Source organism: Aquarana catesbeiana, linkage group LG04 (assembly GCF_042186555.1).
Source record: "Aquarana catesbeiana isolate 2022-GZ linkage group LG04, ASM4218655v1, whole genome shotgun sequence".
Lineage (NCBI taxonomy): Eukaryota > Metazoa > Chordata > Amphibia > Anura > Ranidae > Aquarana > Aquarana catesbeiana.
The window spans coordinates 81,358,215-81,385,318 of NC_133327.1; the positions used below are offsets into that span (position 1 = coordinate 81,358,215).

Below are 27,104 nucleotides of genomic sequence, written 5' to 3' on the forward strand. Positions count from 1 at the left end.
TTTCCATCACTTCCTGTCTGGAACTGCAACTGGAAATGAGAAGAAGTCTTCCCAAACTAAATGGAATTCCAATCACATAGAGTTGCCATCGACAAAGGTGACCAACTGGAGGATTTACCCTTAGCTCTTGCTTTAGTCATTAATGAATAATTTTGGATTTCCCCTCATTTTCTGTTTTGGCGAATGATCAGCCCTGGACTGTCTGCGCTCAGGGCCAAACAGATAACAGATCCATGAGTGAATACTTACAAGCAACTGCATGGAGCTGTCAGCCTTACATTGCTTTCAATGGGTCTTCTGCCTGCAGCTAGTTTCCATGAACCACCGATGGTTCTTCCACATACAATCACTTACAGCCCCATTTGCAAGTGTGAATGCAGCCTTAAAAACAAACAAAAAATGCCTTCAAAGGCTATTTTACAATGGTATACCTTAGATGCAGACATTCCACAGTGTTTGCAATAGTCACACACACACACACATATATATATAGACACTAAGATCGACCATAGAAAAAAATGGCTAGGTCCATCTCCACCTTGGCAGGTACACTTGTGACTTGACAAAAGATGCCAGCGCTGCCACAAGGTTTTAAAGCGTGTCTAAACCCAACCCTGCATAGCGTTGGCAATGCACAGTAGTTAGGGAGCGCAATGTCTCCATTGGTCTTTTAAGCTACCAGCTTCAGGGCATCCAGTCATACTGATTAGAGGCCCCATAGAAGCTGCATAATTTGTTAAACAACATACATGTTAGATGTTTTTGGTAACAAAGTAGAAATGGAATGGAAAATGAAATAAATCAAGCGATTGTGAAAATGTCACGGCCTCTAGCTGCTTGCTGGTGGACATATAAACTTCTGTTTATACAGAGCCTGACCTTTTGATTCCTTGTAGGTTCTTTCCGTACTGTGTGTGTTTTGTTATTAATTTGTGTTATATTGTGCAGAAGAAAAATATTACATGGGTTACACTTACAGTACGAAGCTGGGAGGCTGCAAGCCCCTCTAGATATCAGTATAAGAGGAAAATCCACGTCTTTTTTCTTGGACGGGAATGTGGACTAGAACTGAGTGTTCATTAACAGGAATGCAGTTTCTTATACAGCCAGAACTTAATTTAAACAGGGCTTGGAATACAGTGCCTCTTCAGATGGGTTCATTTGATTGAAAGGATATACAAAGAGTTGTATATGAAAGCCAGCACTTGTCCTAGAACTGTACAATCCACTTTATTGGAAAACATGGTAAAAACCATCTGATATAGCATTGCTAACGCGTTTAAGCCAAGGAAGGCCTTCGTCATAGGAAACTAGACATCAAACTGCTGCCTCTATTTAAAAACTCCACCCACTGATCACAATCATTTTTGGATGGGTACTAAATAATGAGCACATAATGAGCACAAAAAAAAGGGGACATACCAAAAATCATAACTGATCCTTGGATGTCAGCCAACAGTGGGCTTTAGCTCACTGTCAGCTGACTCTAGGACACAGGAGTGCAGAACTATGTGCACGCCTGTGAACCCCAGGAGAAGTATGACCAAAAAAGATTTGGCCATAGTTCTCCTTTAAGCACTATTTACATTTCTATATGTTCCCAGTCCATTTTAACCAGTCCATCAAACCCACCACCTCAAAAATTGCCTATCCTTCTTCCTAATAATGTATTACCAACAAATCAGCTCCTACCACCTGCAGGTACCCACTACTTTATCTACAGTTCCCTCACCTAGATGTATAACATGGTAAGTTTCGTTAGGCAGGACTCTCCTGTCCCTTACAGAAAATGCATGTCCCTAAATTTAGAAACGTAAACAGTGACTAAAGTAGGATTTATCAAGCCAATGTATTTTATTTGATAGAATGGGGAAAGTATGGAAACCAGCATTATACACAATCAGAGGTCTGTGTGATGCTGAACATCCTGGGTTCTCTCTCTAGAGTTTGCCATCCATCTAATAATAATCTGAAATGGTACTAAATGGTCTGCGACAACATAACTGAATCTTAGTGTCATACTCATAGAAATATACCCTCCAGAGAGAGTAACTAGGATAGTAAGCCCTTCTGGAGCCCTGGCTGTCAATGCAGGACTGTAGTAACACGAGGTCTCCTCAAAAGAGCATCAACCACATTAAAACAAAAGGTTGTCAAAGCTTGTCCAACACCAGCCAAAACCAAGAATATAGAGTTCATCATAAAATTCCAATTTGGTAGCAGAGTCATATTTGCTTACACTTCAGACTTCTTTCAGACTCCATCCTGCATGTATTCAAATCCAGGCTACGGACTAACCTTTCCCTCCACTTAGTACTTTCCAGACAAACATCTAATATTAACACTTCACTGTCTACATATTTTGGACTTGAATCTTATAGAAGGAAAATGTCTTGAGTGTGCGCTGTGTTAGCACTAAAACAATGGTGTACACTCTTGGAAATCAAGTACACTCCAACCCAAGCTTTGGCATGCCCACCCTACTATCCCATCAACTGGCGAGGGAGCCTCAGAGCCCAGCAGACAGACAAGTGTTGGAGTGCATAATGGCTCTCCTGACACGCGCTCACTTTAAATGGAGGCTAAATTACTTCATTTGCAAAAGGATAAAGTATGACTTTCCTCTGTGAAGGGAACATTAACTGACTGGTGGAAACAGGCAGAAATATTGTGTTCACCTTACACAGGGACCTTCACCTTTAAAGCTTTATTTAGTTCACAAGTCGGTGGAAATGGAATAAAAGTCTGATGTGAGGCCAGAAAAATATGGCAACAACCTTGAAATGAGACACACAGCCATTATCTGATCAGCAACGTGTAAAAATAATACAATTACGTAGCCAAAAATGCAGGATAATTAAATGTGAAATATAACTCCCTGTTAATTTGCACATTTATTGTACCATTTTGTAACATATCACACAGTATTCAAGCAGCTTTTCCTTCTAAGAAACCTTGATTCTGATGTTTTTGTGCTTACTATAAATGTATATATATATATTCATCATTGAAAGACATTTCTTGCGATTTTGTTATCTGTATTAAAGCTAAACTTAAAGTGTTACTAAACCCAGGACCCTGCATTCACTATATCTGCTCTCCCACAGTTCACAGAACATGGAAATGCAATAATTTTAATAAATATAAACTGCTAAATACATTTTCTCATCAGCTGTATATAGCAGTCTTGTGACTTCTATCAGTGTCTGGTTAAAGCTTGAAGAAAGAGTTTTCATTGTACTCTGACTGTCCTATGAGGCTGCAGGACCCCTGACCCTCTGTCTGGACAGTGCTGATTGGCCCTGTGCTGATCACATGCACCCTCCCAAGGAAAAAAAACTCTCTAGCAATACACACCAAACTGAGCATGTGCAGAGGTACTCCAAAGGCTCTGTTCTATCAGGAGATGGATTAGGGACAGTGGAACAAGCGGAAGATCAGAGAAGGCTGGATCCAACAGCAATTTTACGCAATGCAGAGGATTAAACCCTTTACTGCATATACAGACTGATTTTACTCTTGTGGGTTTAGTAACACTTTAGGGGCAGATATAAAAGGCAAGAATTACTACAGCCCTGTATTTAATAATACATCACTAATTATATTTTTTCATTTTCAATATTTTTATACAGAAAATTTAAGAAAAGTACAAAGTCAGCATTTGCCATTGTAACAAACATTAGTTGCCTGTTATAAAACCGGATATTATTTGTTTACGTCACAGAAGAGTATATTTTGATATTAAACTTAGTATATCATCATCCACATATTAGACTTATGTGAGAAAATCAAAACATTAACAATAAAGAAACTTTGTATAACATATATAGGAAGCATCAAGCGATAAGATTACACAATATTCCGTTCCATCCCTGCTCGTCCCACTAGACGCAGGGGTCTCAAACTGGTGGCCCTCCAGCTGCTGCGGAACTACAAGTCCCATAATGCCCTTGCCTGAAGAAGTCATGCTTGTAACTATTAGCCTTGTAAGACCTCATGGGTTTTGTAGTTTCACAACAGCTGGAGGGCCACCAGTTTGAGACCCCTGCACTAGAGATATTCAAAACTGTATACCTGTAATTGATATAGATAGATAGATAGATAGATAGATAGATAGATAGATAGATAGATAGATAGATAGATAGATAGATAGATAGATAGATAGATAGATAGATAGATAGATAGATAGATAGATAGAACATTTCAATGATATTCATATATCATGTTTCATTTTAGACATTTTGCCAGATTTGAAACATCATATTCATAAATCGGTATAATGCAGTTTTGCATTTTTATATACTTTATTTGTAAATGGCCATTTTAGAAGCCACTGAGCCTCCTTCTATAAAAACAAGCTACAGTTGCCACAGCTCCTCCATCTGACACTTACTAAGTCGGAGCAGGGTGTCTGATCTGAGATTTATTGTCTTGTATGAATTTCGGGTAGGAAAAGACAGCTGCAAGCATATTGCATTAATCACTGCTGGTATAGATCTACAGTATTTGCAACCCTGCTCATTTGCCTTCATTGTAAATCTTTGGCAGTAAGAAAAAGAGCTCAGACCAGGGTTGCCATCTGTCCCCATTGCCTGGGGACAGTCCCTGTTGCTCTGCATTCACTGCCGCTGGGCACATCGCCTCATCCTAAATGACAGATGTTTCCTGCTGAGCAAGTAGAATAGGAATGGGGAGCCCTACACAGCTGGTAAAAATCACTCTCATTACTACTACATGGGAAACACCTTAACTTGAATCATGACAAATAAACAGAGCAATCCTAGGAAGACTGAAGTGCTGTTGGTACAAGCTATATGAAAATCAGGAAAACGATCGTCCGGTTTTCCTTGATGTTTCACAGCAAGTCAGAACTGAGGAAGTAAATGATGTACGAAAATTCTCGTATGACAAAGGCTTTTTTTTCGTTGTTTATTGTTTCTGATCATGGGCAGTCTTTCATATCTGATTTTTCTTTTACAAAAATTGTACAAAACGGTACACATTAAACAAGAATTGTTTGTTCTGTTCACATACGAGAACAATTTTGGAGTTTGCCCCTTCGGAAATTTTAATTTGCAAAGTCAGAATCTGATGTTGAAAGTTGTGTACACACTATACGAAAGTCGAACGATCATGCCCCGTAAGGAATTTTTCTTTCAATTTACTCATAGTGTATACCCCACTTTAGTCTCCTTTCACATTTGCGGAGGTGTATACTCCCCCCCCCCCCCCAAAAAAAAAGCAATCTGCAGTGGCTTTTCAGTGGACCGTAAAAGGAGGTTTGCAGGCATTAAGGAAGTGATGTTGCCGCCTCCTGATGTTTGTTTTATTTTTAATTGCCAAATGCCTATTTTGCTTCGTAGTTGCCCCTTTAACTTACATGGGTGGTATTGCCTGTCAAACCTGGTATTGAAGAGTTAAAATTGCCACACTGGGCAATGTGTACCCAACTAAGCAGCACAATGTCTGTTTGTAGGTGAGGGTTCGTGGGCCCGACAATCAGTGTAAAAGCAGCCTAACAGAAAATAAATCTTAGACCCCCTACACACTATACAACTTTTGTTGTCTGATTTCCTTTAGATTTACCAAAACAATGTAGTGCAAGGGCCTGCCTGATTGCATACACATTGAGACTCTTATGGTTTGACCTCATATTATATGGTTTTGGAAAATCTGAAGGGAAAAATCTACAGAAAATTGGATAGGGTGTATCCAGCTTTAGATAATGGCCTTTGTTGAATAGGACAGCTCCTTATTTATTTAAGCAGTGAAAAGTGCACTAACCCATAGCAAACAAGCACAATCAGTTGTAGTCAGATCATCCAAAAGCTAAGTCCTATTGGTTGATGTGGGTTATTGCACTTTTCTTAGCCAAATATGCAAAGTGCGATCATCTAAAGCAATGGTCTCCAAACTGCGGCCCAGGGGCCAGATGCGGCCATTTGCTTGCATTTATCCAGTTCTTGGGGCTCTATTTCATCCACTGATACCAACAATGGGGCACAATTCCTCCCAATGACAACAGCGATGGGGCACAATTTCTCACACTGACACCAACAATGGGGCCCAATGATATCAATGATTGGTGTGTAATTCCTCCCAATGACACCAACGATGGGACCCAATGACATCAATGATGGAGCACAATTCCTCCCACTGACACCAATGATGGAGTGCAATTACTTTCACTGAAACAAACTATGGAGCATCATTTTTTTCCGAATGACGTTGGGACCTTTTCTACTCCCAATGGCCACAGTCCAGCCCCCCTAAAGCCTTCAGGACAGTAAACTGGACGTTTGTTTAGAAAGTTTGGAGACCCCTGATCTAAAGCAATCAGACATCATTCACTGTTCTTACTTCCCTGCTGAGAACTGGTTGCTGAAGGCTACTGCTCTTATTTAATAAGCTCTTCATTGGTTATCATAGGATTCATTTCAGTGTGATGCGCCTTACTATTGTGCATCCTTAGAGAGGAGTCAATACAATTTTTTGTGTTGAAGGCCAATTATCCACATGCCCATTTCCTTTGTTTTTCAAGCTTCAGTAAAACAACAGAATACTTGTTATTTGTGTTACCACTGACTACTGAACTCCGCATTACTTACTACTGACCCCTGCACTCTGCATTACATACTACTGACCCCTACACTCTGTGTTACTACTAACCTCTGAGCTCTGCATTACTTACCACTTATCTCCACACTCTGTTACTACTGACCCCTGCACTCTGTGTTATTTACTACTTACCTCTGAACTCTGTGTTACTTACTCCTGACCTCTAAACTCTGTGTTAATTACTTACCTCTGAATTCTTCATTTCTAACTGGACTAACTAACTAACCTCTGGACTCTACATTACTCATTACTAAACCGTGAACTCCATGTTACTGCTTAGCCCCAAACTCTTTGTTACTTATTACTGATCTCTGAACTCTGTGTTACTCCTGATTCTTGAACTCTGGGATACTTACTCCTGACCCCTGAACCCTGTTTTACTTACTACTGACCTCTGAACTCTGTGTTACTTACTCCTGACCCACTGTTTAAAGCAGCATATGGATATCATCCATTCAAGGTGTAAACTCCTATCTTCATGGTGCACACATCTAAAGGCACATACCCCCCACACCAAGCGTACCCCTCTACAACTAAGCCCAATGCGGTCTCTAGAAGGGACTACAGCTGTGGTGATTGCTGGAAAAAAACTTGATTTGTAAATCATTCGGTATGCGGCTGCCTTGCCTTTTTCAATGATTTTCTCCTGACCCCTGCACTCTGCATTACATACTACTGACCTTTTAACTTTGGGTTACTTACTCTTGACCCCTGCAGTGTGAATAAAAGTTAATGCCAAGTTTTTCAATGCTGATAAAAAGGTAAGTTGAAGCTTAAGGTAAGATTATGTTTATAATTTTACATTAGCATTTTTAATAATACATTTTCTCTGTTTTCTTCAATATTATCCTACTTTTTAATAGTGCCTTACAAGGTTATATTCATAAAAAAGTTTGCAGCCCCAGAATAACCTTTGATCACTTCAGTGTTGTTCAGGCAGTTTTCCACCTCTCCAGGGTGGCCTACATCTAACTTAAAGGGTGTTGGGTGTTCTGGTGCGGCCATGACGATATGCTCAGAAACTGTCCTTCTGACGGTTTACATTTAAATAAAAACATTTAAGGATGTATTAAAGAATACAGAGTTGCATAACTGTATATCTTTTGTATGTGCCAGAAGTTCAGCTTTAAAAAACTTTGCTGACATCATGCTGATGTGAAGCCTTATCACCTTCAATCATTCATCGCCACAACTCCTAAGGTCCGTCCTTCTGGCTAGAAGCTATACAGTGACCTAAAAAGTGGATCTGGCGGTCCTCATTACTAGAGTGCAAAGCATTCCTAGAGGCATTGGATTAATAGTGCAAAAAATAAAAAGTGGATCTATCCATGTGGAAAAAGGCAAGCCAGGTTAGCACACCTCTGCCTGTTTTGCCCATAACTGCACACTTTTCTTTACTGGGTAAATGCACTTAAAAAAACAGTTAAGATGACAGAATAACAGTAATTTTAAATATTTCAATAGTATCCTAATAAGTGTTCTGTAAATGTTCTGTGTAATAAGTCCTAATAGTTTTGATGAAAATCACCTTACCAAGCCAGAAAAACCTCTACTGTGTGTCCCTCAGATCCTGGTTTCACTTCATTACTAAGGGTTTGACCTCTCTGACTTTGCCTGGAGATCAATAACAAGAGTGCTCTCGTTGTGCAGGGAGATCTTGGCGGAAGAGGAATAGCTCTGGGGTTGGGGGGTTGGTCAACACCTTAGTTACAAGGTTCTTAAGGACTTCTTTTTTCAAAAGCTTAGAAAAGCTGAGCGTTGCATATTAAATCTTAGTAAGCTTTGTAAGGATTGGAGGGTTACTTAAAGTGACCTTGCCATTAAAAGATCGGAAAAAAGAACACAGCTCTGAACAGCAGAAATTGTCCCCTGAGGTTCGCTTGGAAACGGACACTTCTGGAAGTGTCGATCTCTGTGGTCCCCTGCAGCACATACTGTTTTTTTCTGCTGGCCTCCACGTCACCATTTTCTCTCACCAGCATAATGTGTAACATGCAGAGACTGGGGTTAAACTCCCCTTGCAGACTGTAACAGTAATATCACTGTCATTCATTAAAAAAAAATCAGCTCCCTCTATCACCACCGCTACAACTAATGTTAGCCTACGCTCACTGGGACTAAGATCCAACTAAGTCTGAGTCATGGCAATTCTCGTTGTTGTGTGTCTTGAGGAAATGGTACCTGGGTACCACTTCTCCACTCTTTCGATGCGGTACACAGTATCTAAATTTCAGCAGACAAGGTGGGAACCATGATTTCTGTTGCCTCTAAAAGGCTCCCCCAGGCAAAATTTCTCAGCTGGCTTCCTTGTAAGAAAAAACACCAAACTTCAAAGTTAACAGCAAATCATGTCTATCTGTCAAAACTTATTTTTCACAAGGAATACAATTTTGTCCACTGAACTACAATTAATGTTAATATTCAACCTGTTACTTTTTGTTGACTAGCAACGTTTCAAACTGGATTTGAGGAAGGTAAAATAATATTAATAAATGTCTTGATGGACCATAGAAGTTGAAAATCGTTTTGAAAAAAAAAAACCCCTCCTATGTAAGATTTAAGGAAGAACTATTTTTTTTTTAAAAAGCAAACAGTCTGAATTTGTAAGTTTAAGAGGAACGCTGGACAGCTGTTAAATCCCCGCCACCCTTGCTGATGAAGGGTTTAATGCTTGTTTTGTCAAAAGGATGATGTAAGTAAAACTTACCTTATTCCAAATTTCGTGACAGCCAACTCTAAGGTCCCATTCTATCCAACCTTGGAATATGGGCAGGTACCCCTGCATCACCAAGAGAGGGGGTGACAAGACCAATCAGGTGAAAGACGAGGTGACAAGACCATCTGGAGACCAGCAAGACGAGAGGATTTGAAGGAGTGGTCTTCACAACTGCAACCAGTGTGCCGGAAGGCAGAATAAGGTAATATTTGTGTTGTAACATACCCTTGAGAAAACAAGCATTTAAAGCACTAATGAGCTGGGGATGGAAGTGAAGGAAAATCAAAAAATTTTAGTTGCTACCATAGCAGGTATAAAGGGGAAATATTCCAATAAGGAGACTTCTTCCCATGGCAACTGTTTCCGAGGTGATTTTCCTCACATTGGAAAGATATTCTGTCACTTCCTGTTGAATCTTCAAAACTGGAAAATCACTCTAATAAGATTCAGATGACATAACAAATGTTTTGGCTTTAAATATACTTTAACAGTTTCATAATATTTGTTTTAAAAAAAAGCATACTTTAGTTCTGCTTCAAGTTTAGAATAGCATTAGCAGTAAATTCCTATTAATTTGTCTTGTACCAGTAGACTGCAATGTGTGTATTTAGTAAAACCTAGTAGAGTAAATTTTAGAGTATCATAAAGACAACTAAACATGAAATACAAGTAGAAGCAAATCTTGATAGAGCTGAATAACTGATCTTGATGGAATAATTCTTTGGTGGGTTATGAGATGAAAACCAAAAGATATGAAAATGGGAATCCCGTTAGGATAACACTTGGTAGCACTCACCACATATATTAAAGGGGGTGTGATCCAAATACTATATTAAGAAAAAAATACAACTAAAAAACTAAATGACCAAGGCACACTAAGAAGAGTAACCTACAAAATGGTTTATTAGCTGTATAAAGCTAAACACAAAAAAAGTGTACACAACCACCCCTAAAAGGTAGATATGGTGGGGATACCAAAAAAGGGAATCCCACCAAACTATCTATACCCTCCCTGTAAACAGTATACAATCCTTCATGGAAAAGCGAGGAAGCCCGAAATTGGGGGGCCGTCCCCAATATATAGCACTCCCCTATAGCACCTATAAAACCCCCTACTACCTGAAATTAAAGGCTAAACCATGCAATTCCCGAGGGGACAGCGTGATAATGCTAATGCTGTTCCCAACAGCGTGAACATTTACCGCATTAGCATTATCACGCTGTCCCCTCAGGAATTGCATGGTTTAGCCTGTAATTTCAGGTAGTAGGGGATTTTATAGGTGCTATAGGGGAGTGCTATATATATTGGGGTTGGGAGGGACCCCCCTAATTGCGGGTTTCCTCACTTTTCCATGAGGGATTGTATACTGTTTACAGGGAGGGTATAGATAGTTTGGTGGGATTCCCTTTTTTGGTATCCCCACCATATCTACCTTTTAGGGGTAGTTGTGTACACTTTTTTTGTATTTAGCTTTGTACAGCTAATAAACCATTTTGTAGTTTACTCTTCTTGGTGTGCCTTGGTCATTTCGTTTTTTATTTTTATCTTTTTCTTAATTGGGTTATGAGATGACTAATGATCAGCCTGTACACCGTCTATATCAGGCATTTCAGACTGGGGTTTGATGTGGCATATATGACCCTCACACTAGTTGTGTCTCTCAGCCGATTTGGATATTTAACTTAAATGAGGTCCAATGAAGTTCTCTAGTGAATAAAAGTTGCCTCTTCTTATGTCAATTACAGCTGAAAAGTTCAGTTCATGGACCCTTTCTAAAGATGCAGTAATGTAAGTTACAGTTTAATGATGTAATGGTAATTACTAAAACTTCTTCTTTTTCTGGAATTAAATAGATGTGACCCATAAACATAGCAAAGAACTTCCTTGCAAGCTGAATCTATGCGATTTGGCCCACTGTTTCCTTTGATTTTTAACAACCCTGGTCCATATATACACTTTGGTTCGATCTCTGCACTTAAGTTGCTGAGTCTACACACCTTCTGTGGCCATTATAGGAAGTTCCTATTCTCCCTGTTGGATTTTTACCAATTTTATATTATGGAGAGAGCAAAACAAGGTGCTGGAACATGCAAAGATGGGGACATCCGAAATGCAAGACTTAACACAGGAAGTTCTCACTACTGGAGTGTCTAAAAAATATAAGAAGACTGGAGCTGAATTGGCCTAGCCATCTTTATTAAAATATCACATCTAGTTGTTCTGATACATTAATAGAACACTGGGAACAAATAACCTTCAGATTTTCTGAGACATTTATATAATACAATTTGAGGTTTCAGTATGATTTGTTTGAGGCGAAAAAAAAGATGGAACAGAACAGGCAGTAACCTACCTTTACATAGAGCTGCTGGAATTCATCCAGGTTCAACCGGCCACTAGGGCAGTCCTTCAGGAAGCCTTTATACCACTGTTTCAGTTCATGTTCATTAAACTCTGTGCTCTTCACCAGATCTTCCATCATCTCAGGGGCGAGTTTGCTGTTCTGTTTACCCATTTTGTGTCTGCCAAGAAAAACATTTGTTTCTAGTTATCCTGAGGCTGAAGGTGAAAGAGTTTCATAAATTAAATAGGGGATCGTTGTAAGTCAATATTTAAAACGAACAATTCTCATTTTTATTATCAATTTTATATGAGAGGTAGCTCTTAGTATAACTTATAGACAAATTCTTAATATAATAAAATGAAAACATCATGCAGAAGTCAGGAGTACAACCACAGCCAGGAGCACCTTCGACAGGAGGCTTTGGGACCGATTGCACCACTGGAAGGATCCTTCTGGAGTGAAGCTGGGTATACACTAGTAGAATTTGGAACGAAAATTTTCCAAAAATTCTTGGGAAAGTTTGTGCAAAAATTCTCAGAACATTCAAATGTCATTAGGATGTAGTTAAAAAAATGTATTTGCTTTTAAAACATTTTATTTTGGAATGAATGGACTTTACTAAACAAAAAACACATACACTGTTTGCAACCTATTCCTTTGAATTTTCTTGTCTTGCGATTGAGCACAAACGTCACTGCGACCCCACCAATGATTAGAAAACCGAACAAATGTTCTTTGTACAAAAAATGTTGAAAGAAATTCTACTAGGGCACATATGTCAAATGCATAGCCCACGGGCCGAATCCGGCCCACCAGACCTTATCATATGGTGCTTGCACCCAGTTTTGCAGCCAAAATGTGGTGGAACTTCATTCCACCACCTCTGGCTCTCGACCTCTGCTCCTGCTCCCCGCTGTCACCGTGAAGCCTTCTGTGTTTACAAGGGACAGTTTTGCTCTAACAGATCCCAGCACGCTCTCATAGCATCATATGTTGCGTATGATGAAACACGTAGGAAGGAGCTACATTTTTATACACTGGGCAATCAGTTCTTTATACGTGTAGTGTGACTTTATTTGGTGTGGGAACACAGTTCAAGATCCTCTTGGTGGAACACTTTGATTATAAAAGTATATCTTTTCACAGTGTGGACTTTTGCACCTTTATTTTGGGACTATTTGTTTTCACTTTTCGTTTGTTTTATGGTCTAACACAGCACAATTGGTTCATATTATTTTGAGAAAAAATTGATAGCGGAACAAAGAGATAGCTGGAGACAGGAAGTGACTGCAAGCAGAGTGCAGGAGATGAATAACTGAAAATAGAAAATAACAAAGTTGACCTGTGGAAAAAGATATAAAAGAGGAACATAGATTTAATGAATAGAATTATAGTTCTTTGTGGGGGATACAGGACAACATCTGTAGTTATAATATTAAAGCATGTGAATGTATTTGTATTTGTTTAATCGTTTATAAAACTAATATAATAAGATTGAAAACAGAGTGCAGGAGATCAGCAGCACTAAAATGCAACAAAGGATGAAATAAGGGTGTAAACAAACATTTAGTTCTTTAGAAAACGAAACATTCAGTGATTCAGTGGGTTTTCGACTATTTTAAATGCAAAATGAAAAAGACCGCAAACATGTTACAGCTTATAATCATGCAAAAGGTGAACTTGGTGTAATAACATTCAGTGGATTATTCAGGAGAAGTCCTATCACCGTAGAATATAGTTTTCCTGCCAAAGACACAGTTGATGTGAGCCAAACAGCGCTCTGAATACACATGATCTTTATATTGCAATAGAAGGGCACGTTATACTCTTTGGGAAAGAATATTAATATTCGATATTAATAACTATAGAATGACTGTCCTCAAACCATTGCAGCCCCTAGCATTTGTTGTCCTGTAATAAGGGGGTGATTTATGAATCCCAATGAATGCAAACAGCTTTACATATAGCAGCTAATCTGCGAGGAACAATTACCTGCACGCACTGCGTAGGCGGTCATTTTATATGCTAAACAAATAACAGTATGTGGGACTGTAGTGCAGAGGGTCCAGGAGATGGAAGCAAAGCTGTGGAATGATTAGGGGTATAAACTGATGCTGGATGGGTCCATACTGCTACTCCTATTTGGGGTAAACATGTGGTTTCTGTTCTAAGTTCTGAAAGATACTTAAAGTGTTACTAAACCCACAACAATAAAATCAGTATGTATATGCAGTAAAGCTTGCTGATTATACTTATCCTCTGCATTGTATAAAAAGACTGTTTGAGCCTGTCTTCTCTGATCCTCCCCTTGTTCAAATGTCCCCAATCCATCTGCTGATAGTACAGAGCCTTGGGGACATTCTGCACATGCTCAGTTTGGTGTGTATTGCTAGAGAGTTATTTGTTTATTTTTATTTTTTGCGAGGATGCAGGGGATCGCACAGGGCCAATCAGCACAGCCAAGACAAAGTCAGGGGTCATGCAGCCTCATAGGACAGTCAGAGAAGAATGAAAACTCCCCCTACAAGCTTTAACCAGACACTGATTGAAGTCACAAGACTGCTATATACTGCTGATAAGAAAAGGTATTTAGCAGTTTTTATTTACTAAAATAATTGCATTTCCATGTTTTTTGCACTGTGGTAGATCAGGTACAGTGAATGCAGTGCTCTGAGGAAGAGGGGATGTTCCCCTCGAAACGCGTCAACTAGCAGTGATTCCTGTGAGTTCCTCTGTTACCTCTGGTTACCGCTGCTCCTTGACTGCATGCTGTGATTTGAAGATTGTTTTTATACATTATGAGATTTTCTACAACTGTTTGTAAGTAGTTCCTTTTTATTATTGGTTTTAATAAATTTGCATCTAGAGGATAATGCACATGGCTGGTGCGCCCTTTCTTTCTTTTTTCACAGTGAATGCAGGGTACTGGGTTTAGTAACACTTTAGAGTGGAATTAAAGCTTTGTTTTTTTTTCTTTGTTAAATAACAAACATGTTATACTTGCCTGCTCTGTGCAGTGGTTTTGCACAGAGCAGCTTCAATCCTCATCTTTTCAGGTCCTCCGCTTGCACTCCTGGCTCCTCCCCCTTGAGCAGTGCCCCCAGGGAAAGCAGCTTGCCCCGGGGGCAATGCTGCCTGTTCGCTCCCGAGCCACTGCTCTATGTGTCCATAAGACACATAGAGCCGGGATGGGTTGGGATTCGAAATAGCGTCCCTAGTGCTGCTAAGCGGAAGTGCTAACCATTATAATCGCTCTGATGTGAACTGGGCCTTAGGAGTGGTATTTGGTCATGCCACTAATGTGCTGCTCACAGTTCTCTTTGCTGGAGGCTCTGACACCAATATGGCAACCTACACACAGAGACACAGTGTACAACAAGACAGTAATGGGGAAAATATCAGCTGCAGGTAGACCACAGGCAACACTGGTGACTAGTTCTTTGCACTCTACCTGCTTTTTTTGGGCACATCTTCCACACTTCAATTCTTCTTTAAATGTATTCCTTCACAAAACACAGTGTTATGTCTGTGAGAATGCCTGCCCATGTTAAAGTAATGTGTCCTAAAGCAGAAGTAAAGGCAAACCTTTTTTTATTTTTATTTTGGAAGGAAGGGTTATAACCCCTGTCAGGTTTTTTTTGCCATCTGGGTCCCATTGTGAAGATTTCCCTCACTTCCTGTCTCATAGCCAAAACAGGAAGTGAGAGGAAACCCTTCCAAAGCGAGGGAATCCCTGGGTCTCACCAGAACTAGGGTCTATTGGACGATTTCCCCTCTATTACTGTTCTGGTGTCAATCCAATATTTTGGATTTTCTTTTAATTTCACTTTCAATGATGATGGCAAACAGGACAAATAGAGAGGGAGAGGGTGAATCTCCCTAACGGGGGCACAGACAGCAAAAAAAAAAAAAAAAAAACTGGCAGGTATTCTAATCCCTCTCTACTCTATCCAAAACTAAAAAAAAAATGTTTTTTTTTTTGTGTTATATTTTAATTATACTTTAACATATGACTATTCATGTTCATCTAATAAGAACACATACCACCACATGTGTACAGAGATCAAGCATTACGTTATCTCAAATATAGGGAGTCTTGTAACTCCTCTCAGCAGACCCCACCTCCCATTCAATAGGAGGCTAAGGCCTATGCACCACACCTATGCATTTTTTAATGTTTTTTTTACAGAAACCCACTACAGTCCATTTAACATGGTTTCCAATGGGACACGTTCACATCTATGCTTGTTCAGCCAGTGCATTTTTGGAACGGGTCAGGGACTTGTACTAAAAGCAAAATGGTGCGTTTTTGGTTCAATAGACTTCAATTGAAAAGCTGCAGAAAAGCATTAGTGCATTTTTTTGCTGCGATTTTACTGCAATTTTGCTATGATTCGCACTTTTTTAACCACTTCCCATCCAGGCCAATTCTGACATTTCTCTCCTACATGTAAAATTCATATTTTTTTTGCTAGAAAATTACATAGAACCCCCAAATATTATATATGTTTCTTTTGCAAAGACCCCAGAGAATATAATGGCGGTCATTGCAACTTTTTATCTCGCGCGTTATTTGCGCAGCAATTTTTCGAACACTTTTTTTTGGGGAAAAAAAAAACAGTTTCATGCTTTAAAAAGAAAAAAAAAAAACCATTAAATTTAGCCCAATTTTTTTGCACAATCTGAAGGATGAAGTTACACCGAGTAAATAGATACCTAACATGTCACGCTTCAAAATTGCACACGCTCATAGAATGACGCCAAACTTCGGTACTTAAAAATCCCCATAGGCGACGCATTAAAAATTTTTTACAGGTTACATGTTTTGAGTTAAAGAGGAGGTCTAGGGCTAGAATTATTGCTCTGGCTCTAACGTTCGCGGCGATACCTCACATGTGTGGTTTGAACACCGTTTTCATTTGTGGGCGAGACATATGCGTTCGCTTCTGCGTGCAAGCACACGGGGAGAGGGACGATTTCAATTTCTTATGGTGTAGGGAATCGCCTGCTGAACAAGACGATATCTGAATGATGCCTGTAGCTGCAGGCATCATTCAGATATACCACCGAAAAATCAAGGACGTCATATGACGTACCTTGGGTGGGAAGAGGTTAACCACTTGCCGACCGCCGCACGCCGATGTACGTCCAAACTTTGGCGGCGGATATCATTGTTATGGCAGCAGCTAGCTGCCATAACCCCGGTATCCCGTTTTCATGCGGCGGTCGGCTTTAAGATAAAAGTGGTCCCTGTGGCGGATTCGCTGCAAGATCACTTTTATCGGTGGCGGGAGAGCGGCCCCCCCATCCCGCTGCGAACCGGTGCCCTCCGCCGCTTACCGGAGCCGTCGGTAGAGGCGGAGGCGATCGCTTCCTTCTCCCTTCTGTGGCTGGAGACGAGTGAGGCTAAGATGGCGCCCACTCGTTTCCATGACACTGCTGGGCGGAAGCAACATCAAAACGTCACTTCCGCCCATGCCTCTTAAAGGCATATTTTTTTCAATGTCATTTTTTTAAATGACTTTTATTTTTTTATTGCATTTTGGTGTAAATATGAGATCTGAGGTCTTTTTGACCCCAGATCTCATATTTAAGAGGTCCTGTCATGTTTTTTTCTATTACAAGGGATGTTTACATTCCTTGTAATAGGAATAAAAGTGACACAATTTTTTTTTTTCAAAACAGTGTAAAAATAAATAAAATCATGGAAAATAAATAATAAAAAAAAAAAAAAAAAAAAAAAAAACCCCGTCCCGACGAGCTCGCGCGCAGAAGAGAACGCATACGTGAGTAGCATCCGCATATGAAAACGGTGGTCAAACCCCACATGTGAGGTATCGCCGCGACCGGTAGAGTGAGAGCAATAATTCTAGCCCTAGACCTCCTCTGTAACGCAAAACATGCAACCTGTACAATTTTTTAAACGTCGCCTATGGAGATTTTTGAGGGTAAAAGTTTGACGCCATTCCACGAGCGGGCGCATTTTTGAAGCGTGACATGTTGGGTATCAATTTACTTGACGTAACATTATATTTCACAATATAAAAAAAATTGGGCTAACTTTACTGTTGTCTTATTTTTTTATTCAAAAAAGTGAATTTTTTCCAAAAAAATGCGCTTATAAGACCGCTGCGCAAATACGGTGCAAAAAAAAGTATTGCATTGACTGCCATTTTATTCTCTAGGGTGTTAGAAAAAAAAACAATATATAATGTTTGGGGGTTCTAAGTAATTTTCTAGCAAAAAAAAACATGTAAACACCTAAAATCCAAAACGAGGCTGGTCCTTAAGTGGTTAATCCACCCAACAACAAATTGACCAAAAAAAAAAAAAAACCCATAAAAAATGCAAAACGCATCAAAAAAAGTGCGCAAAATGTGGCAAAAACATGCGTGCAAAAATGCAAAATGCACCGCAAAAAAAGCACTGCAGAAACAGATCAAAAGCAAACTGCATAGGTGTGAACCGAACGTAAATGAGAGAAATTGGATAACAAACGCTTTAGTGCCGCCCCACTCTCCCCTCGCTTCCATACAGCCCTGCTTCTACCAATAAAAGGCAGAAATCGCAGTTGATAATAAAGCAGAGGATTCCGTCTCACACAGAGCTCCACCATCAAAGAACAGAGGCCGTTCTGTGCACGCTGGATTCTAAGCATTACCTGGTGTCAGGGGTTCCCTGCAATACACTTCCATGATGAGCGATTGATATTCCCCAGAGTTCTAAACATCAAAGTGTATTCATTTACAGACCGCTCCTAACATCTCTCATATCATCCATCCAGTCTCGGAACATCCTCGTTAAGCCTGAAATCATTTATATGCTGGCAATCCGCCATCCCTGACGACTGCTAGTCCGCACCAACCCAACAAAGGCTTTTACACAATCGCACCTTCGCAATCAACTTAAAGGAATTGTCCTCATTAACGGCTAATTAAATAGACGAATAATTAATTAACAAACAATAATTAAGTAACAAAATCACCTCTCGGCCAGGTATTCCAGGTTTATGGATGAGTGAAGGAATACACTCCTTATGCCGCGTACACACGATCGGAAACGCCGCCAGCAAAACTCTGATGAGAGCTTTTTGTCGGAAAATGCGACCGTGTGTATGCTCCATCGGGCTTTTGCTGCCAATCAAGTTCCTTCACCCCAAACTCGCTCATCCATGTCTGTATGGAGCTTGCTCCTAGGTGAGAATGGCATAAACCCACAGCTTCTTGGGAAATGCTCATGAATTATCCCAGAAAGCTGCAGGGGCAGAGACTCACAGCAGCCAGTGGGTGAGCCTGACAGATGTCATTAGGGGCTGGCTGCCTAAACCCCCAGCTGACCTCCTGATGGCAAAATGGAGGTGAGGGACCCAGGCTGTGGCATCTTAGTAGAAGATTGCAGTAGGACAACACTGGGAAGAAGAACATCTGCAATGAGGACAATCCTACATAACAGGTAAGTGAGAAGAAAAAATGTCGGGGTGTGTGCTATCTTTTTGGGAACATTCAAAAATAATAATGATGAGCAAAATTGTGGACAGATTTTCTCTCTTGGTTTTTCTAAAGCGGGGGGTGGAGCAGCAGTTGGCCTTAAAGTGACATTAATCTATATCCTTTTTCTCCAAAAATAATCCATACATATCCACTACTTAACCACCTGACCTCCAGAAGATTTACCCCCTTTGTGACCAGGCCATTTTTTGTGATACGGCACTGCGTTACTTATCTGACAATTGCGTGGTCATGTGACGCTGTACCCAAATAACATTTTTATCCCTTTTTTCCTACAAATAGAGCTTTCTTTTGGTGGTATTTGATCACCTCTGCGTTTTTTATTTATTGCGCTACAAACAACAAAAGACTGACAATTTTGAAAAAAAAAAAATATTTTTTACTTTCTGCTATAAAATACATCCAATGAAAATGTTTTAAATAATCAAATTTCTTCATATATTTAGACCAATTTGTATTCTGCTACATATTTTTGGTAAAAAATCCCAATATTTTTTACTAGCAACGGCGGCGGTCAGTGACTTATAGAGGGACTGTGATATTGCAGCAGACAGTTGGGACACTGACACTTTTTGGGGACCAGTGATCCTATTACAGTCATCAGTCCTAAAAAAATGCACTGTCACTGTACTAATAACACTGGCTGGGAAGGGGTTAACATCAGGGGTGATCAAAGGATTAACTATGTGCCTTGCCAGTGTTTTACTGTACCATGGGAGGTGCTTTTACTAGGGGAAGAGATGGAATTTATTACCTGCTTTGCAGGGACACAAATTCCAACCCTTCCCTCCTGTCAGAACGGCGATTTGCCTTGTTTACATAGGCAGATTGCAGTTCAGGCTCTCTGCCCAATGATCGACGGCTGCCGGAGGACATCGGGTAAAAAGGGAGAACAAAAGGGGGACAGGACCTTAAATATGCCTCTGAGAACACATCACACAGAATATATAAAAAATACGTATTTTAGTAATATTTATTGTATTCTTTGTAATCACATCGGAAGCAAGCCGCCGGCGTTGCGCATTGTGCTCCCCCTACCTGGAAGTGTCAGATCACGTATGTATACGTGATTCACCGCACAGGTGCCGCCCTGTAGCAGTAAAACTGCTATAGGGTGGACCTTAATTGGTCCTGTAATCTATTTTCATTAAATTGTTTCTTACTGTGTTTTTCTGCCTATGTGTAATGTCCTTTGTGAACTTCCAAATCTTTCCTTTTCCCTCCTGCTTCCATTTTTTTGGAAAGAGCAGTGCATTTTAGCTGCTCTATACACACCACAAATCTCATGGTTCATAGTTCATCTTGGGCGTGAGCAAGAGTGGGTGGCTACATTACTGATGTAGCACCCTCTACCATAGGTAAGTGTTAGCATAGGTTTTTGCTAGGAAAACTGCCAGTACAGGTAAATTTAGGCAGGCCTATGCTGAAAGCTAGGCCTGCTTGTTTTGATCTGGGGGCAGGGAGTGGTAAGTGTAGCAGTGGGTGTGGCCACCTGGGCTTCAGTCCTGAGGCGCCTACCCTGCTTCCAGGGAGAATGTTCTGGAAGAGGGGCAGGGCCTAGAACTGGAGTGGCAGGCAGCTCATATGGGAGTCCTGACCAATCCCCAACTGAAATTGGCAGGGGGCAGGCCTCCTATATAAGCTGAGGTAACAGGCCACTGGGGGGAGTTGTCGGCTGGGAGAAGGGAAGAATGGAGTACTAGACAGCAGCAGAAGGGCACCCCCATCTGGGGGGGGGGTGTGCCGATAGCAGGAGGAGGCCCGGGGAGAGCTGTGAGGGAACTTCACCTTTACACGGTCATTAGTGATGTCCTCATCATTACGCAGTCATTGATGAGGAACTCCTGGAGCAGAGGGGCAGGTGAAGCTGTCGGAGCGTACGGTCCGGTTAAGTTCTCCATCATGGACTCGGGGCAGAGAAAGGTCGGTGAGTGTACCACAGTAGAGGGCTGGAAGTAGAGACATGCCAGGAAGTCTGTGAGGGAACTTCACCTTTACACGGTCATTGGTGAAGTCTTCATCATTACACGGTCATTGATGACGAATTCCTGGAGCAGAGGGGCAGGAGAAGCTGTCGGAACGTACAGTCCGGTTAAGTTCTCCATCATGGACTCGGAGCAGAGAAAGGTCGGTGAGTGTACCACAGTGGAGGGCTGGATGTGGAGACAGCACAGGAAATCTGTGAGGGAACTTCACCTTTACACGGTCATTAGTGAAGTCCTCATCATTACACGGTCATTGATGAGGAGTCCTGGATCAGAGGAGAGACTGTGGGGAATAGTGTCAAATCGATGTGGCCCGAGGGTGCAGGATTGGCAATCTGGGCTGGCTGGGAACAGTAGTCCACCGTTCAGCACATGCTATTAAACTACTAGGCCTCCAGGGAGAGGTACTGCAGGCCTCTGGCCTAGTAGCAGCAACTAAACAGAGTCAGCATTAGAGACTATTCAGAGTGGGATATTTTGCACATAGAAGAAGATGTGACAAGAAATTAATGTGCTACAGTATATGTTTTGTGCAGGAGGGAAAGATCTCTGGGAACTTCACCTTTACGTGGTCATGGGTAAAGGCCTCGTCTTTACCTGGCATGGATGAGGAGTTCCTGGGAGCAATAGTCTGCAGGAGTTACGCAGAGGAGGAACAATAATCTGCATGGTGATGCAGGGAAAAGACTGTAGATGTTATACATGCGCATCATTTCTTCAGGTTCAAACTAAGTTCTAATCTATAAATATAATGGCAAAGCATTTGATCTATGGGCATCCCATATACCCCTTTCCCTAACCAAGTTATATCCCCCAATAAACAAAAACAAAACAAAGCAAATGACTGTTCATTGTCTCAGATGTGATATATGGAGGTCGGGCAACAGGGTGATATGGTGGATGTTTGTTACAAGTGGCAACTACACCTCTACACTACATATGTAGATGTAGCCACCTAAGAGGAAGTCAGATCACAGCAGCGAAAAAATGAATCTGGAGATTTGATGGAGGCTGAGATGTGCTCCCTTAGTCTGTCTTTAGTTTTCTAAAGACAGACTTAGGAGCAACCTACCCCTGCACCAAGCAACCTACCCCTGCAGGTGGCACTATACCCAGTAGGTAATGATCTAAAGCAGATGTGTCCAAAGCAGATGTATCTAAAGAAAAAGATGTGAACACAGAGAAAGGAATTTTATGGTAAGTACAAAAAACTTCTCTTTTTTATGTTTAATCACTTTTATAAAGTATCTGCAAACAATACAGTTTAGCAATACAAATATAAGTTGTGTCTGAGCCAAAGCATCCAAACTTGTACGGCCCAGATATGATGATCAAAATGGCGCTGTATGGTAAAATGGCGGCAGTGGAGTCCTACCTGACACGTTTCGTCTCCTTGGACTTCGTCGGGGGGGGGGGGGGGACAACCCATACAGCGCTGTTTTATCTACTGAAATGTGAGATAATTCCTTTAATAAATTTTGTATGTTTATATACGGAATTACACTATGTGGCCTTTTTTGTTCTTCTCCATCTAACCCAACTGCCACGCATGCATTTGGGGCACTACCTCCGAGGGATATACCGGTATATGGATGGTCGCAGGTCTTCCTTGCAACTCCCACAGAATTCTAAATTTCCATTGGCTGTTTTACAACACAAGCTTGTTTGACCCATTGAACGTATGTTCCTTTGGGTTCAAACGTTCCGGTAAGCCTCCCTATTGTTGGTGGTGGTGTTTTCTTCACTTGAAGATTTCACTTGGCTATGATCTTTATATGAAGTTGTTTATATATATGGAACTCACATCACTCAATCTTGATGTTTTTTTCACTTTGAAGTTTGATGATGCACTAGTCATTAGTACATATATGATTGTGGATGTTTCATCTTTCAAACAACAGTTATGAGACACAGATAGCAAGTGTAATATCAATACCTTCAGAACATTAGAAACTTGTCTTTTTTAACATAATTCATACCAAGAGGAATTAAAAAAAAAAAAAAAAAAAGAACCGTTTATAAGGTAATTTGCTAAAGGAGTGTAGGCTGTTAACGTAACAAAGTGACATTTCACTTAGCTTAGTAAAGTAGGTAAAACTGTGCTGAGTTCAAATGGTCAATCACGTGTGAGCAAAAAATCCTGTGTTTTGTTTTTCATTTTCCTTGCATTGATTGGGTGTTCTAAGTGAACACAGCCTCACCTCTTTCATGAAGCTAAGTGAAAATTCCCTTGACGAAATGAATATGCTGTACCCCCCACATGCTCCATCAATGACCTTGGTGAGAAGCAACAATTGGTTTCAGTCCCAAAATAACAACCTGTCCACCAACAACCAATGGAATTCCCAAATTTGACCCGATTACAGAACCAAGTTTTGGACTTGAAGGGTTAATGTCAGTGGAAGTTATTTTAATTACAGAGTCGCTTTCCTCTTCAGCTCCTCTATGACAATCCTGGCCTTAATTTAGAAGGATTTAAATGGATATGAGATCCAAATTATCTTTGAATTAGGCGTTATCCCATCATCCTTTATTCAATAAAGTCTGTTAATATTAGCACAGCTGGACAGCAATACACTGGGTAAATGTCAGATTCCGATGCGTCTACAGTGTGAACTGAGAATTGCCATAACAGTATCATTCAATATCTCTAACTAGATTGTAATGAAGGGCGGCTTGGAGTAGCCTTGGGATCTGGACAGAAGTCCGGTAATTGCAATACTTGTAATCTTCTTCTCGGATCACCACTTGCATTCTTAAACTGGCTTTTTACTCTATTACTTTATCACATGCTCTCTTAAACCTCTTTATAGTTAAATAATTATTTTCAAATGTTTCATAATGTCAATAGACACATGTATAGTACGTGGCTATATCTGGAAGAATCTGTTTTTTTTATGTTATTACTCCCCATCAATGAGCCCACCGTCTTTTATTGTTTCTTAACCACTTGCTTACTGGGCACCTAAACCCCCCTTTTACCCAGACCAATTTTCAGCTTTTAGCGCTGTCACTCTTTGAACGACAATTGCACAGTCATACAACACTGTACTCAAATAACATTTTTATAATTTTTTTCCCACAAATAGAGCTTTCTTTTGGTGGTATTTGATCACCTCTGGGTTTTTTATTTTTTGTTAAAATTTTTTAAAAAGACCGAAATAAAAAAAAGACAAAACCGTTTTGTATTTTGTTAATAAATTTTGCAAACAGGTAATTTTTCTCCTTCATTGATGTACTCTGATGAGGCTGCACTGATGGGCACTGATAGGCTGCACTGATGGACACTGATAGGCTGCATTGATGGGCACTGATAAGGCGTCACTGATGGGCACTAATAGGCGGCACTGGTGGGCACTGATAGGTGGCATTGGTGGGCACTGAGAAGTGGCATTGATGGGTGGCACTGATGGGCGGCACTGAAGGGGATTGCTGGGTGGCACTGAAGGGCACTAATAGGTGGCACTGATAGGTGTCACTGATAGCTGATACTGATGGGCACTAATAGGTGGCAGTGATGGGTGGCAGAGATGGGCACTGATGGGTGGCAGTGATGGGCACTGATTGGCACTGGTGGGTGACAATGATAGGCAGCACTGCTAGGTGGCACTGATGAGGCACCACTGGTGGGCATTGATAGTGGGCATTAGTAGTTGGCACTGATTGCTGCCACTTGTGCACGGGTGGGCACTGATTCGTGGCATTGTGGGCACTGGCAGGAGATACTAGTGGGCACAGATAAGGCAGCTTCGCCTCTTCCTCTTTGGGACCGATGTCCCTTGCACAGAAGCCGGTGATTGGCTTTTTTTTCTTCTCACGCTGTCAACGTGAGGAGAAAAAAAAAAGGGTTACCGATCTTCTGTTAACATCAGGAGTTAAAGCTCAACTGAACTTTTAGTTTGGATCCACTAAGTACATTCCAATCACATAAAAACAAACGGTGTACAAAGTCCTTAAAGGAGAATTACATCCAAAGCTTGTTTGGCTGTTCTTCTCCTGTGGATCACAGGAGGGCAGTGTGTTTTGCACTCATGTGAACTGTTTTCAGCTGACAGTGGGCTGGAGCCCGCTGTTGGCTGACATCACAGAGCCGGTCCAGACTTGGGGAAGATTGTGATCATATGGTTGGGATCTGCCCACATGCCTGGACCGGTGACCAGCCCAGCCTCTCAGTGAGAAGCTGAGAGCCTGTGCCGGATGCTCCTGCCCCCTCCACAGCCCAGCGCTTCAGCTTGGTTCTCAGTGTTAGAGCCAGCAGGGGACAGATGCAGCATCGGACTAATGCTTTTTCCACCTAGGTAAGTATGATTAAAAAGAAAATCCAAACCCCATACTTATATAGGAGAACTTCACTCTCTCAGTCAACACTATTTTTAATCCTCATGCTGCTAGCATTAGTAAATAGATAGGAAAGTATAACACATTTACTTGTTTTAAACTTTGTTTTTTTTACGTTTTTTCCTTTCCCTTCCTTTCAGTCACTTCCCAGTTTCCAGGCCTAGGCAAATGATGTCATACATCCCAGGAGTCTTCAGGAAGGGAAGAGGGGTTATCCCAGCTAAGCATACCCTCCTAGATAGATTCCAGGAAGTAAATGCTACATGAATCATCTGCCCTTACTCAAGATGGTCATGCACAGAAATGCGAGGAGATGTTTTTCAATGTGATTTCTCAACAAATTAAAGCATTGAGCCATGGATGGATGAGGGAATTTATTTAAATATTAAAAATGAATTTAATAGGGCTTTTGGTTTGTGGTGCTCAGATGCAGCGAAGTTCTGCTTTAAACAATTTGTTTTCTATAGAAAGCAGCCACAGCCTGAGCAGAACAGCCTGCTCCTTGCCAGCATGCTACAGGAATCTCACTCTCAGTGTGAAAGCAGTGGTGTCTCTGCAAAGGTCTGAAATCCCCTGGTATGATTGCAACGCACATGTTCCTGTATAAGTGGCTGTATGTCTAAATGGGTGCTGAAGCAACCACTGGCTGGAACCGTGAGCAATCAGAATGAAGAATGTCACCAGCACACCATGGGCCCAAAGCTTTATTCAGCGATAACATCATTAAAGCAAACACATTAGGCATGGAAAGGGGGTTTAGAGACTATTCTGTGATATTGGCCAACATCCCCAAATCACAATTCTAAACAAAGATTGAATTCCCTCACTGGATGGGACTTTAAAGGCTCAAAACCATAATTACGTCAAATGTATACATTTTATTACAATTCTTTAAAAAATTGTCATACATATAACATAAAAGAGTAATGAAGAAAGCACAAAGTCATACAATACAATAATCTGTTATACTTATTAGTAATCAATATTAGCAAAAGAAATATCCCGTTTCAGGGTCAAAATAGGTCCTTCTTCAGGGATTATGTCTGCTAATAGTGTGGTATGATAGGGTGCTCATCATTCACAGCGTACAAATCGAATTCATAAAAATATTAAAAACAGGTCCTAGCCAAATGTCTTCACCTTCAACTGAACAGCTCCCAGGAAAAAGAGGGAGATGGAGTGACAGACAAGGGCTGATGACCCGGTGGGGAGTCTTCAGTTGCCACAGAGGGTTAGAGTGCACATTGGGACCACCTCCAAAATGTAGACTAGGAGGGGTACATCAAGGCCATTAGATTTTATGTAGATCTCCTCTAGGTGTTTCACAGAATGTCTCTGCAATGGCTGTTCTCACATAAGATGTTTCAAACAGGTCTGCATAGTGTGGTGACTCACCCGATCATTCTTCTTCAGGCATGTGACATTCCTCGTTCTGAAGCGTCCTAGCATGATGCCACCACCCCACCTAATCCAATCTGAGAATGCTTTGTATTAATTTAGGGAGTGCAAAGAAATCTCTGAAACACGTCAATGCCAAGTGGCTGACCTCCTGTGTTCAGTAAACAGAAGAGGTACAGACCCAGAAGAAAGTGGA

The 27,104-nt window shown here is 40.9% G+C and overlaps 1 protein-coding gene across 1 annotated transcript in view; it reads right to left on the reverse strand.

Annotated features, from left to right (window-relative positions):
• Positions 1-27,104, reverse strand: part of VSNL1 (visinin like 1) — a 229,831-nt gene that overhangs the window by 132,369 nt on the left and 70,358 nt on the right. Inside the window, exon 2 of the mRNA XM_073625348.1 lies at positions 11,689-11,857. Within this exon, the coding sequence (XP_073481449.1) occupies positions 11,689-11,850 (162 nt within the window). The 5' untranslated portion in view covers positions 11,851-11,857. The remainder of the gene's footprint in view (positions 1-11,688; positions 11,858-27,104) is intronic.